We start from the raw sequence: 14107 nt of genomic DNA on the forward strand, positions 1-14107 counted from the left end.
TGTATTGTCGTATAGGAGATCTAGTTTGGATTTCTTGCTTTGATTTTTTTTTGTAAAGGAACAAGTTTGTAGTTATTATAGCTTCTTAATTAGATTGATTTGAATGTACAGTGTATGTATATTGCAGTATGAGAATTGTTGTAGTCTTCCTGTAAAAAAAAAATTGTTTGCACTTCGTAACTCACCATGTCGAAACTGTGCTTGCGTGAATTCAGGGTGTCTAGGGCCTAGTCAGGTGACCACGTGTGTCACCTTTAGCCCTCTTCATCCGGACAACTGTATATTGTCTAAATTTCAATAAAGTCAAAGTCAAAGCATGTACAGGCGCCGACAAAAGTGGCGCCTGTACATGCCACGCAGATTGCTACTGCAGCGGCGTCGCTCAGCATTTTGGCGAGCTGAAGCACGAAACATTGACACGAGTCAAGCGACATGCTTGCAGATAATAAAGGGCACCCATTGGCTGTCTCGATCCCAGATGCTGCCTGTAGATGGCGTTGCGATGCAGTTTGCCGTTGCTCCGGCTCCCACTGCGTGGAGTATGCCACTTTTGTCGGCGCCTGTACGTACAGTATAATGCAGCGCTTGTGCTGTGCTGCTCACAAATTGTTTTGACCATTGCTTGACGCATCATTATTTAAGGAAAGCACCAACCAATAAATGAGTCACCAAGTGTTCTATGGAACTGCTTGAGCAGATATTTTACTCAATAGGAAATTTCAGAAAATGACAAATCACGAGCGACCGCGTTGTAGCAATTCTATCTTTTCTCACTTTCCACACACGGCAATCAAAGGTCCAATTCATACCATGCAGAATATTGGGAACGACAGTACGTGCTGGTACACACTGCGGCTATTTCACACGCCAGAGAAAAAAAAGAGTGCAAGTATTATAAGTGCCGAATAAAAAAAAAATTAGGCGCATACTGCTGGCGAAGGCCAGAGCAGGCGCATCCGCGCTTTCGGAGGTGGCCTTGCCGAGAACTCATGGCGGCACAGCGGTTGATCCTTCGCTGCATTTCGCCGCTGCGAGAGTGCGCGCCTCGGCGGCCGTAAATCAGCTCGCAGGGCAGCCACGCGGCGAGCGCGCACCTCGACTCATGCAGGAGAAGCGTCCGGAGACCTTCTCCAACAGTGGGCCTCGCAGATCCCGGGTATCTCCGGCCGCTGATCCTCTTCAAGGCGCACGCGAGGCTCACCCGCCACGAGTTAACGACGGCGCTCGCATGCACACTACGCTATGCTAGGAAGGCGTCGTTTCTCAGACGGGAGCGAGAAGAAGCCCACATCCGGCCCCCGGGCGCAACGACGAGGAGAGGCGGGGGCGCAGGAATGGCGCAGGCTGAACCGCCAAGCTCGTCCGCGCGCCGCGCCGGAAACTTGGCGCGCTCCGTGACGTTCGCGAAGATCCGCGTGGTCGGGCCGAGCCCCTCGCAGGGACGTTATTGTTCATGTTGCGCCTATGGAAGAGGGAATGCGCAGGCAGGGAGGAGGGATGCAGATTCCTGGCTTCCAGGGATGCGGCTGAGCCGATTTGCCTCGTTTATCAGAGTTAAGAAGGCGGCGGCTCCTTTCGGAACTGAACGCGAAAAGAAAATGAAAGAGAGAAACGAGGAAAGAAACGAAGGAAGAAACGAACTTATCGATGGATAGCTAGTCGCGTAGGGTGCAAGTGCTTTCTCGTGTTACAGGCTTGGGCAGCGGCATGCTGCGATCGACGCGCGAAAGTGATCTCCGCTCCGGCGTTCTTGCTGGACTACACGTGCGGCACAGATCTCCTTCCTTGTTTCGAGCTTCAATGACCCTTCCTCCTCCCGCCACCCACTGCCTACACACACACACACACACACACACACACACACACACACACACACACACACACACACACACACACACACACACACACACACACACACACACACACACACACACACACACACACACACACACACACACACACACACACACACACACACACACACACACACAAACACACACACAAACACACACTATTCCCAGCACATACATGCTGCCTGAACGCTCGCGTCGCGTCGGCTGAATGCGTGAAATGCCAGTGTTGTCCGTATGTTGCTTGCCTCTTCACTGTCCGCCGTCAAACATGGACCTCGTCAATTGTCTTCACCATCTGCTGTGCTTCTGCTCTAGAAATGGTAACTCAACAGCACTCAGCGTGTTTCTGAAAACATCTGACACCTCACAGTTAGCCACTGTTTTCCTGTCTGAACAGTTTGATTCCTGCCCCTCCAGTTGAAATAGGGAGATGCCATCTTTAAATGATACGTGCAGAGATATTAGCAACGTGAAATGTGTTTGCATGCACTAGAATGCTATTTCGTGCTCTGCGACAGAAACAAGCTTCAGAGGTCCTATTAATCGCAGAATTACATCGTCCGCCGAAAAAAAAAAAAAGTTGGGTGGGCTTAGGGTGGATGCGACAGAAGAAAAAAGGAATATAAAAGGGGCACGACTGTGAGGTACAAGTAGCTTGACCACGGCTAAAGCACGTCTGTCAACGTCTTCGCAGACGCTGATAATGAGGACATTCCATGAGATCGTCTTACGAAGACAGCAGCTTGGAGGCTGACTCGTGTCAGGAGTCACGTTTGCTGGCATATGATAGAATACACGTGACACTGAGCTTATTGGCCACAGTATACGTGGCACCTTTGATTAATATCTAAATTGTATAGTGATCAGAACTTACGTGTGTACTCAAATTCCTGACCGTCAGCCCAGGTGAAACAATTTTCGTACTGCAGGTCATTCCCACCAATCCAGAAGGTGTGATGATGGTTCTTGTACTCGATACTGAAAAAGAAAGATTACATATATATATATATCTTTCTTTTAGTTCTTTTTCACGTGCTCCGGCAATATTATAGGGCTTACTGTCGCAGTCATAATGAATGTTTTGATGCTTGCTGTGGTACGGCAAGTAAGTTTAGGCGTGCTTTTCAATCGTTTTCCCATCACAGATGAAATCATCGGCGCGTGGAAGAACATCTACAAGCCTGTTTCGGCGGCTATGACATCTTCGTGCAATACCTGTAGCTAGTTTGTGTGTGTACGTATATCCACGGCTTTGTGCTAATTGTGTGTGTAAATATAAAGCCTGTTGTTTCTACATAGTGAGCATCTTCTTGTGCACTTTTCAGGGACACTGCGCATGTATGACATCGAACAGCAGGTACTTAGCTGATCGCAGTCTTTCATCATGACTCCTCATCCTCTTTTACTTTCCTTTTTTTTACCCTCTTATCCTTTACTTCACTCTAGAGTAGCAGACCAGAGGCAGGTTCCTCCGGCCAACCTCTCTGCCATTCCTCTAATTAACAATTCTCTCTATTAAAGCAGCCCATCACAGTTCACCGAACTCATTCGTGTCCTTCGCAATTACTATATCCAGGGAAAACAGGGAGAAGACGGGAGATGGAAATTCAAGACGATGAGCAAAACGAGAACAAAGTGAGAGCAGGAGCCAACGTTTCGACAAGTGGACTTGTCGGTTAAACGGACATCGCGCGGACACATCTAAAGAGCTTCACAAAGCCGTCGCCCAGCACTTAAACCAACAAGCTGATAACTTTGATGAACTAAAACTCTCTTTACATCTTACGGTCAAATTTCCGTTCTGAACGAGAAAGAAAATACAGAGAATCATACCTTATCCATAAGTTCAAGACATTGCAACCAATAGGCATAAACGTTCCAAAGGGAGCTTTAGAATCGATTCGCTATGATAAATTCCAAGCTATAGGCAACAACACGTAGTTTGGTTGCTTAGAGTTTTTTTTCCTATGTTTCCGATTTATTTCCTTTTTTATTTATTTATCTATTCCATTTCAATATTTTCTTTTAATTTTTTTTTCACGAGCACCGGTTTCTGCCGCTCCTTCTATTATCCCTTTCAGAGGCACGATAGCCCACGATCACCAGCGAAACAGTTAATAGAGGGGTGCTGTGCACGCCGTTGACACGCCGGCTGACACACGGCCGTTGACACATGATTGACAGACGGCCGTGTCATTGGCCCTGTGCACAGCACTCCTTTATTCACAATTCGACACCCTCGCCGCTGACGCACTTTCGCTCGTTGCGCGCCCACCCGCCTTACGCCCTCTCCCCTTTAGAAGAACCCCACCTATATATACTGTGGCGAGGAAAGCATATGTCGCCTTGAAGAAGACAAGTCCACTTGTCGAAGCGCTGGCTCCCGCTTTCACCTTGTTCTCGTTTTGCTCATCGTCCACAATTACTATATGTGGCTCGTCGTTTTCTCTTACACCGTGCTTCGCGCCACGTGGCGCACAGCGTGTCATATAGTTGGTCGTGACCCGGGGAAGGAATGTCCGCACCAAGTGTGGACATTGTCAACATCTTTGTTTATTTGCAAGGTGCCGCTAATATCTAACAACGCGTTGGAGATCAGTAGGGTTAAATTGCACGGTAAAGGGGCATCTACAGGTTCAATTTTGTTCTTACAACGTTTTAAAAATATTTAGCGATCGCCGCTACATTATCTTCGTCCAACTCTCGTCGTATCGCTCAATAATAGACTTTGTGTCACTGCGCAGCTGTTTCGTTCAGTCCACGTGGCCCGGTCATTAATTTGCCAGCAGGCAGCGAAACCAGTCCATCGACCGAATTCACAGAGGTTTTCGTTCGTAAGTGCTGTTTGCCACTGGCCAACTACCTTCGCTAATAACATGTGCTATCGCGCTCAATATGAGCTGCAAGACGGGAGCCGTGGCTGCAGCGACGCTCTCGAGAAAAAAAAAAGTGGAAAGGGTGTCGCAATTTGAGAAATGGGCATACCTCCCCCCCCCCCCCCCCCCTATCGTCTGCTTTCCTCGCGAAGCGATAATGCACTGGTCCACCGAGGATGTACCGCTCCAAAAAAAAAAAAAGAAAGTCGCAGTTTCGCCTGAAAGGCGAAGCATCGATTGCGACAGAAAAGTAGTAAACAGCTATACGAAGTAAGGATAGTTGTTTTATCGGCTGTATAAACCCGTAACACTTCGTTTATTAACTAAATTAACAAGCATGGTGTCCCGCGCGCACAGGCAAACATAAGCATACCTCACACCATGAGCGCGAACACTCGATGTCAAAACGCTGGAGTGAGGTAGAGCGGCAGCAGCAGCGAAAGAATAAACCTTCGTGCTGCCTCTCGCTTCAACGCGAGCTAAGCGGCGAGAACACAGAGCACACAAAGCTGTAAGCCCTCGGCGCAGCTATAGTCGGGTACAACCACGAAGGAATGGGTACAACTTTAGAAAAAAGGGGGCGTTTACTCCTCCGAGGCGGATGCACACGAGCATCCACCAATGGGCGCGCACTCTGGACTGACGTCATGAGCCGGACGGCCGGTGACTCCGCCGACGGAGAAGATGACCGCCCGCGCTTCGAACTGGGCTAAGTCGCGTCAGCTGTGTGCGTCAGCCCCTCGTCAGAGTGAATTCCCGAACTGTTTGTGATGGTCTATCATGCCGAAAATATTACTGCGAGCTTACGATGCACGATTTGTGCCACGTGCGTTTATTCTGAGCCGTGATCCGGCGAAGAAATATTGCAAGGAGGATCGCTGACGTTGCGCTACGCTTTGCGTGAAAACAGGGGACGTATTCTGAAACGTTCGCCGCCGCGAAAGTTTCGCCCTGGCCACGCCTCCGCCGTTGCGGCGCGCGCTGAATGGCTGCTTTGACAAAACCGGAAATTCACTTGCGCCACCTGAATTTCCGGTTTTGTCAAAGCAGCCATTCAGAGCGCGCCGCAACGGCGGAGGCGTGGCCAGGGCGAAACTTTCGCGGCGGCGAACGTTTCAGAATACGTCCCCAGGATCCCGCGGCGACACACCGCTACAAACACACATCCTGCGTGTTTGTTCCATGTTTTATTTCGCTCCTGAGTGAGGTTACGACGAGGAAAGGTTGCCAAGGTCTGGTGCCTACTGTTAGCGGCGGGTGTGTTCATGTACTGTGTCGCTGCGTTTTTCGTCGGACGAGGTGAAGTGATGGGGCAAAACCATTTTCAGGAGAAATGAGAAAAGCGTGCACGCATTAAACAAACCTACGAGTGTCTCAACAGAAAATATTTGCAAAAGAAGCCTCCAACGCAAAGATTTGTTACCGACAACTTAGCGTGAACGAGCGTTCTCAGCAATGAAATAGGCGAGCGTCTAGCGGCGGTGTTCGAGCGTTGTGTAACACAGTCGATTTATTGCTGTCCACCAGTGCTCACTGCACGCGCAAGCTGTAGAATGCGTTCCGATGTCACCTCGCTGGGCTCCATGGTGGAAAACTCGCACGGATGCCTTGCGCGAACTGGCGAGATTGCAGGCTTGCAAAAAAAAAAAAAAAAGTGAGAAGGAAAAAAATTGTGAAAACACAAAACCAATGAAATATAAATTTTATGCTATTTATAACCAAGTGTATGTATCTAAAACGATGAATAAAGCATTTTTGTACCTTTCCTGCCTCGGCCGTATTCTCGCCCCAGGTTTGTAATGGTTGCGATAAATGCATTGTTTTATTATAAGTACCTGTTCAATAGCAACTGATCCATTTTAAGCTCGGAAAACGAGTGGTAAATGTGCCGTGTACATGTAAACCAACGCAACAGCCATGCAGAGCTGCTCTTTCTACTTGTGTCACTTGCATGAAGCTGAAGAGCAGAGGACGGGCAGCGTTGTGGAAGGCACGGAGTTATTTTACTCGCGCGATCGGGCACGTGCTGTAGCACATGAGAGCTCTACTAAACCAGTCATCAAAATACAAAAGTCCTTATTTATACCAAGAACTGCGCGTTTCAGAAGCACATTTTTTTTTTAGCGGGACTATTTTATTCGCGGAGGCAATCGGCTGTCGCGCTTTGGTCATCTGGGCGGGGCCTCCCCTTTATTTCTAAAGTTGTACCCGACTATAGACTCTGTGCTCATGGCAGATCGCTTTCAAGATAGGACCGGCGCTCAGCTGCGTCATACGCAGCCCCCGCCGGAGTAAGACGCCTCCCTACCGGTGCCTTGAGAGCGGTGGAAGATGGCGCATTGCCTCCCCGCCTTGCTCCCTTGCGCGCGCGATATCAAGCCACCACCCTCGGCTCACCCTTGCATGCTTTTACTCGCATCTACAGCATCCGGACAGGCCGCCATTGGAATATGAACCTGGCAACGTTTAACGCTAGAACGTTATCTAGTGAGGCGGGTCTAGCAGTGCTATTGGAGGAATTAGAGGGCAGTAAATGGGATATAATAGGGCTCAGTGAAGTTAGGAGGCCAAAAGAAGCATATACAGTGCTAAAAAGCGGGCACGTCCTATGCTACCGAGGCTTAGCGGAGAGACGAGAACTAGGAGTCGGATTCCTGATTAATAAGAATATAGCTGGTAACATCCAGGAATTATATAGCATTAACGAGAGAGTGGCAGGTCTTGTTGTGAAACTTAACAAGAGGTACAAATGGAAGGTCGTACAGGTCTACGCCCTTACATCCAGTCATGATGACCAGGAAGTCGAAACCTTCTATGAGGATGTGGAATCTGCGATCTGTAAAGTCAAAACAAAATACACTATACTGATGGGCGACTTTAATGCCAAGGTAGGCAAGAAGCAGGCTGGAGACAAGGCAGTGGGGGAATATGGCATAGGCACTAGGAATAGCAGGGGAGAGTTATTAGTAGAGTTTGCGGAACAGAATAATATCCGGATAACGAATACCTTCTTCCGCAAGCGGGATAGCCGAAAGTGGACGTGGGGGAGCCCGAAAGGCGAGACTAGAAATGAAATAGACTTCATACTCTGCGCTAACCCTGGCATCATACAAAATGTGGGCGTGCTCGGCAAGGTGCGCTGCAGTGACCCCAGCATGGTAAGAACTCGAATTAGCCTAGACCTGAGGAGGGAACGGAAGAAACTGGTACATAAGAAGCCGACCAATGAGTTAGCGGTAAGAGGGAAAATAGAGGAATTCCAGATCAAGCTACAGAACAGGTATTCGGCTTTAACTCAGGGAGAGGACCTTAGTGTTGAAGCAATGAACGATAATCTTGTGGGCATCATTAAGGAGTGTGCAATGAAAGTCGGTGGTAACTCCGTTAGGCAGGATACCGGTAAACTATCGCAGGACACGAAAGATCTGATCAAGAAACGCCAATGTATGAAAGCCTCTAACCCTACAGCTAGAACAGAACTCGCAGAACTTTCGAAGTTAATCAACAAGCGTAAGACAGCTGACATAAGGAAGTATATTATGGATAGAATTGAACATGCTCTCAGGAACGGAGGAAGCCTAAACGCAGTGAAGAAGAAACTAGGAATTGGCAAGAATCAGATGTATGCGTTAAGAGACAAAGCCGGCAATATTATTACTAATATGGATGAGATAGTTCAAGTGGCTGAGGAGTTCTATAGAAATTTATACAGTACCAGTGGCACCCACGACGATAATGGAAGAGAAAATAGTCGAGAGGAATTCGAAATCCCACAGGTAACGTCGCAAGAAGTAAAGAAAGCCTTGGGAGATATGCAAAGGGCGAAGGCAGCTGGTGAGGATCAGGTAACAGCAGATTTGTTGAAGGATGGTGGACAGATTGTTCTAGATAAACTGGCCACCCTGTATACGCAATGCCTCATGACCTCGAGCGTACCGGAATCTTGGAAGAACGCTAACATAATCCTAATCCATAAGAAAGGGGACGCCAAAGACTTGAAAAATTATAGACCGATCAGCTTACTGTCAGCTGCCTACAAACTATTTACTAAGGTAATCGCAAATAGAATCAGGAACACCTTAGACTTCTGTCAAGCAAAGGACTAGGCAGGATTCCGTAAACGCTACTCAACAATAGACCATATTCACACTATCGATTAGGTGATGGAGAAATGGGCGGAATATAACCAACCCTTTGTTTGAATCCGACCGCTGGTACGATCTGTTGGGAACTCGGCGCTGACGCCCGTGGTTGTACCTGGGTCGCAAGCCCCAAGGGTAGCGTTGGCCTGGCGGCCTGGGGTACAACTGGAAGCATCCGAAGGTCCCGGCAAAGCATGAGTCGACTTGTAACAACGAAACAACTTGTTTATTTTAACATCGCAAAGAGTTGGCGGTCAGGTTTGACCGAAGTAGAGAGACGGGAGAGCACTCCACTCAACAGAAGAAATCGGAGCCCTCCTTTTGGCGTCCGGGGGCAGCTGTTTTTATACTCTCGCAGTTGAGGGCAAGAAGGAACCCCTCAAAAGACGAGCACGTGAATGTACAATGGGCTAATGGTGACGCACACTGTCGTAGCGATGCCGTAGCACCATGTCGAGCACGATCTCGTAGCACCCTGTCGTGGCGCTGCCGGTCGGACACAATGACTGTAATGAGAGGATGGTCCCTGCTTTGGCATCGCCTGTTTCGGGCACAATGACTGGAATGAGATCCCTGCTTTGGCATCGCCTGTTTCGGGCACAATGACTGGAATGAGATCCCTGCTTTGGCATCGCCTGTTTCGGGCACAATGACTGGAATGCGAGGATGATCCCTAGGCGGTCGCATCGCCGCAGTCGCGCCTGGAAACACCTGGCGATGAGTGTTGCGGCGACGACGATCGGGCCAAAATGTCTGCCGCCCCGCCGCAGTCGCGCCGGCAAAACCACGTGTCGCAGGCGAAACGCAACAGACCGCCCCGCCGGGGGAAGGAGATCCCGATGGACAGGGGACTGCATCCGCTGTCCGGAGGGATGTCGCTCGATGATGCTCATAACCGAAGTCGGGCGTCCCTCGACGTTTCTTGAGCGCAGCGCACAGAGAAGGCCTCGTTCTCTTGTTCAGGTTCGCACGGGACACTGCAAAGTGACTTCGGGAGAGTTCACATTTTTGTTCTCGTTCCCGGCAAGCGTTAGAACTACGCTGAAACTCAACCGCTCAGTCAGCAAGCACGGCACAACCCTCACTAAGCCCTGCCAGGCTCTTTCCCCTTTTTATACCACTGCCTAGTTCCTTACAGTAGTCTAGCATCACTCAGAACGCGTCCACAAATTGAAAAATTGCACTAGAAAGCATATCATCACTTTGAAACACTAAACAAAAGCAATATGTTAAAAAAAAATCCTGCCTCAGGAAGAAAAACATCAGTAACAAACAATTTTGAGGCTGATTCCTACGTTAGGGGCTTCGACTTAAGCCATCGGCGTTACCGTTGAGACTCCCCTTTTTGTAACGCACCTCAAAGGAATATTGTTGTAAAGCGAGGCTCCAGCGCAGGAGGCGGCCATTTTTGGGAGAGATGGTCTGCAGCCATTGGAGAGGGCAGTGATCCGTCTCAATGATAAACCTTGAGCCGGCTAGATAGCATGACAATTTCTGAACGGCCCACACGAGACATGCACACTCTTTCTCGGTGGCGCTATACGCCTGCTCACGACTGGTCAGCTTACGACTAGCATACAGGACGGGGTGTTCAACTTCTCCATTTTCCCGTTGGCACAGTACAACGCCCATGCCTCGCTCACTAGCATCGCACTGAACAACGAACCCTTTTGTATAGTCTGGCGATCGTAGCACAGGCTGGTTTGTTAGGGCACTCTTTAGGGCGCTAAAAGCTCTTTCCTTTGTCTCGTCCCAGACGACTGTTTGAGGCTCTGTTTTTCTTAGAGCATCCGTCAGGGGAGCCGCGATATCAGAGTACCTAGGGATGTACCTCTGATAGTAGCCGGCGACACCTAAGAACGACCGAATATCGGTCTTCGTGCGCGGTTGCGGAAAGTCTCGCACAGCGGCCACTTTTATTTCAGAGGGGCGGCGACGACCCTGACCAATCACGTGACCGAGGTAGACAACCTCGGCCTGTGCTAACTGGCACTTAGGAGCCTTGACTGTCAAGCCTGCTTCGCGCAGGCGGGTTAGCACTGCCCGCAAGTGTGTCATATGCTCAGACCAGGATGCGGAGAATATCGCTACGTCGTCTAGATACGGTAAAGCGAATTCTTGCTGTCCCCGCAACACTTTATCCATGAGGCTTGAAAAACAGTATGGCGCGTTCTTCAAACCAAAACTCAACACTTTAGGACGGAATGTTCCCATTGGTGAAATGAACGCCGCATACCTACTAGCCTCTTCTGTAAGTGGAACCTGCCAATAACCCCTGACAAGATCTAGGGTGGAAATAAACTGAGCGCTACTAACTTTCTCAAGGCGCTCCTCGATGTTAGGGATCGGATAAATTTGATCCTTAGTGATGGAATTAAGCCTGCGGTAGTCGACGCAAGGACGAGGTTCCTTGCCCGGTACCTCAACTAAAATCAAAGGGGAGGTATAATCACTCTCACCTGCCTCAATAACACCGAGCTGTAGCATTTTCTTTACCTCAGCCTCCATAATATCGCTCTGGCGGGGTGACACCCGATACGCCTTGGATTGTACTGGCTCTGGGGAGGTAAGTTCAATATCATGAGTAAGTACAGAAGTCCTACCAGGCCTCTCAGAGAACAGACCTTGAAACTCTTGTAATAGCTGGTGTAGTTCGGTTTTTTGCTCGGGCGACAGCGGTGCTTTACTGATAAGGTCACTAATGACTTGACCGGTGTCTTCCCTGTTCGTCACTGAGCCTAGTCCTGGAAGCTCGACCGGAAGCTCTTCAGGAACGTTTATCATCATGCACACCACTGCTTCCCTTTGTCTATAAGGTTTGAGCAGATTACAGTGGTAAACTTGCTGTGCTTTCCGCTTTCCTGGCAGACTTACCACGTAGTTAACGTCCGACAGTTTCTGAACAATTCGTGCTGGGCCCTCCCACTGCACGTCTAGTTTGTTGTTTAGCGATGTGCGCAATATCATGACCTCATCGCCAACCTCAAAACGACGGGCCCTGGCTGTCCGATCATAATAAACCTTGGCCCTCTGCTGGGCCTTTGTCATTGCTTCACCTGACAACTCCTGTGCCCTTCTTAAGCGTTCGAGGAGCTTAAGCACGTACTCCACCACGACTGGGTCGTCGCCCCTACCTTCCCATGATTCTCGAAGCATGCGAAGCGGAGATCGAAGCGAGCGACCGTACACCAGTTCAGCTGGCGAAAACCCCGTAGCCGCATGCGGCGCGGTTCTTAACGCAAACATCACCCCAGGCAAACACAGCTCCCAGTCAGTTCGATGTTCAAAACACAACGCTCTCAACACGCGCTTCATGACGGAGTGGAGCTTCTCAACGGAATTCGACTGTGGGTGGTACACTGAGCTGTGTAGCAGCTTTACCCCACACCTTTCGAGAAAAGTTGTCGTCAAAGCGCTAGTAAACACTGTGCCCTGATCTGATTGAATTTCTGCAGGAAAACCAACTCGCGCAAATATGGACAGTAGTGCATTAACTATCTCAACTGAGCTGAGTTCTTTAAGCGGCACTGCTTCAGGGAACTTTGTCGCTGGGCAGATCACAGTCAAAATGTGTCTGTACCCCGTGGCTGTTACCGGCAGAGGTCCCACTGTATCAATAACGAGCCGTCTAAAAGGCTCCGTTATGATAGGTACCAATTTCAACGGCGCCCTTGATTTGTCCCCTGGTTTGCCCACCCGCTGACAAGTGTCACATGTCCTCACGAAATGGTCTGCGTCCCGAAAACACCCTGGCCAATAGTACTCTTGCAAGAGACGGTCCTTAGTTTTCTTAACTCCTAGGTGTCCGGACCACGAACCCCCGTGTGACAAGCGCAACAGATCCTGACGATAGCATTGAGGCACGACCAGCTGATCGAACTCCACTCCTCTTCGGTCTAGATACTTCCGGTACAGGACTCCACCTCTTTCCACAAAACGCGCAGTTTTCCTGGCGATACCTTCTTTGACATTGCAGCGCACGTTTTCCAGGCTGCCATCCTTTTTTTGCTCGGCTATCAAAGCCGTCCGGCTGACTTTTAGCAACCTATCAAGTCCGTCTGACGTAGGCGCGATGAGCAAATCAGTAGATAGCTCTTCTAACTTTCCCGCATCGGGATTTTCCTCTCCAGTATCTGGTGCCTTTAACGTTACAGACTCAAGTTTATTCAGTTCGGGCGTGCTCTGAATATCAGCTTGCTGCGCCTCTGACCCTTTTTCGTTGTTTGATAACGTCGGCCCCGCAACTACCGCCTTTGCAGCGAGCTCCCGAACCTTCGATCTGGTTAAGGCCTGAACACTAGCTTCACCAAACAAAAGCCCCTTCTCGCGCAGGAGGTGATCGGACCTGTTTGAAAATAGGTACGGGTACTGGGGTGGCAGCATAGATGACACTGCCGCCTCTGTCTCAAGCGCTCCGAAAGGTCCTTCAATAAGCACTTTTGCTACCGGCAGACACACGCTATGAGCTTCCACGGCTTGCTTGATCCATGCGCACTCGCCCGTGAACATATGGGGTTCTACGTAAGACGGGTGAACTACATCCATCGTAGCTGCGGAATCGCGAAGCACTCGGCACTCTTTCCCGTTCACGAGGAGGTCTCGCATGTAAGGCTCGAGAAGCTTCATGTTCTCGTCAGTGCTGCCTATTGAAAAAAACACAACTTTTGGTGTTGTTTCCGGACACTGCGCCGAAAAGTGACCCGGCTTCTGGCACGTATAACACAAGCGCGCTCGCCTCATCTCGAACCGCTTTCTGCGTTCGGCTTCGGCTGCCGCCGTCTCTTTACGTTTGGTCGGACTGCTTTCACTTGCATCCTCACTACGCGTGTTCCCCTTTGCTCTCATGGGTGTGAACTTCGGCCTCTCAAACTTCGAGCCAAATTCACCCTTTTGACCGTCCTTAGCTCCGCGAGCCCGACGCGTCACAAACTCCTCGGCTAGCTCAGCGGCTTTAGCCACCGTACAAACGTCTGGCCTATCCAAGACCCAGTATCGCACGTTCTCCGGTAACCGACTATAAAACTGTTCTAGCCCGAAGCACTGCAGAACTTTATCGTGGTCACCAAACGCTTTCTCTTCTTTGAGCCACTCCTGCATGTTCGACATAAGCCTATACGCAAACTCTGTATATGACTCACTTCTGCCTTTCTCATTTTCCCGAAACTTCCGACGGAACGCCTCCGCAGACAGCCGGTACTTTTTTAGAAGACTCGATTTCACTTTGTCGAAATCCTCT

At 49.7% G+C, this 14107-nt stretch overlaps 1 protein-coding gene across 1 annotated transcript in view; it reads right to left on the reverse strand.

Annotated features, from left to right (window-relative positions):
- The window catches only part of LOC142559151 (uncharacterized), a 282617-nt gene that overhangs the window by 101851 nt on the left and 166659 nt on the right, over nt 1–14107 (reverse strand). Inside the window, exon 6 of the mRNA XM_075670830.1 lies at nt 2728–2831. Coding sequence (XP_075526945.1) covers nt 2728–2831 — 104 coding nt within the window. The remainder of the gene's footprint in view (nt 1–2727; nt 2832–14107) is intronic.

Source organism: Dermacentor variabilis, chromosome 1 (assembly GCF_050947875.1).
Source record: "Dermacentor variabilis isolate Ectoservices chromosome 1, ASM5094787v1, whole genome shotgun sequence".
NCBI classification, from domain to species: domain Eukaryota; kingdom Metazoa; phylum Arthropoda; class Arachnida; order Ixodida; family Ixodidae; genus Dermacentor; species Dermacentor variabilis.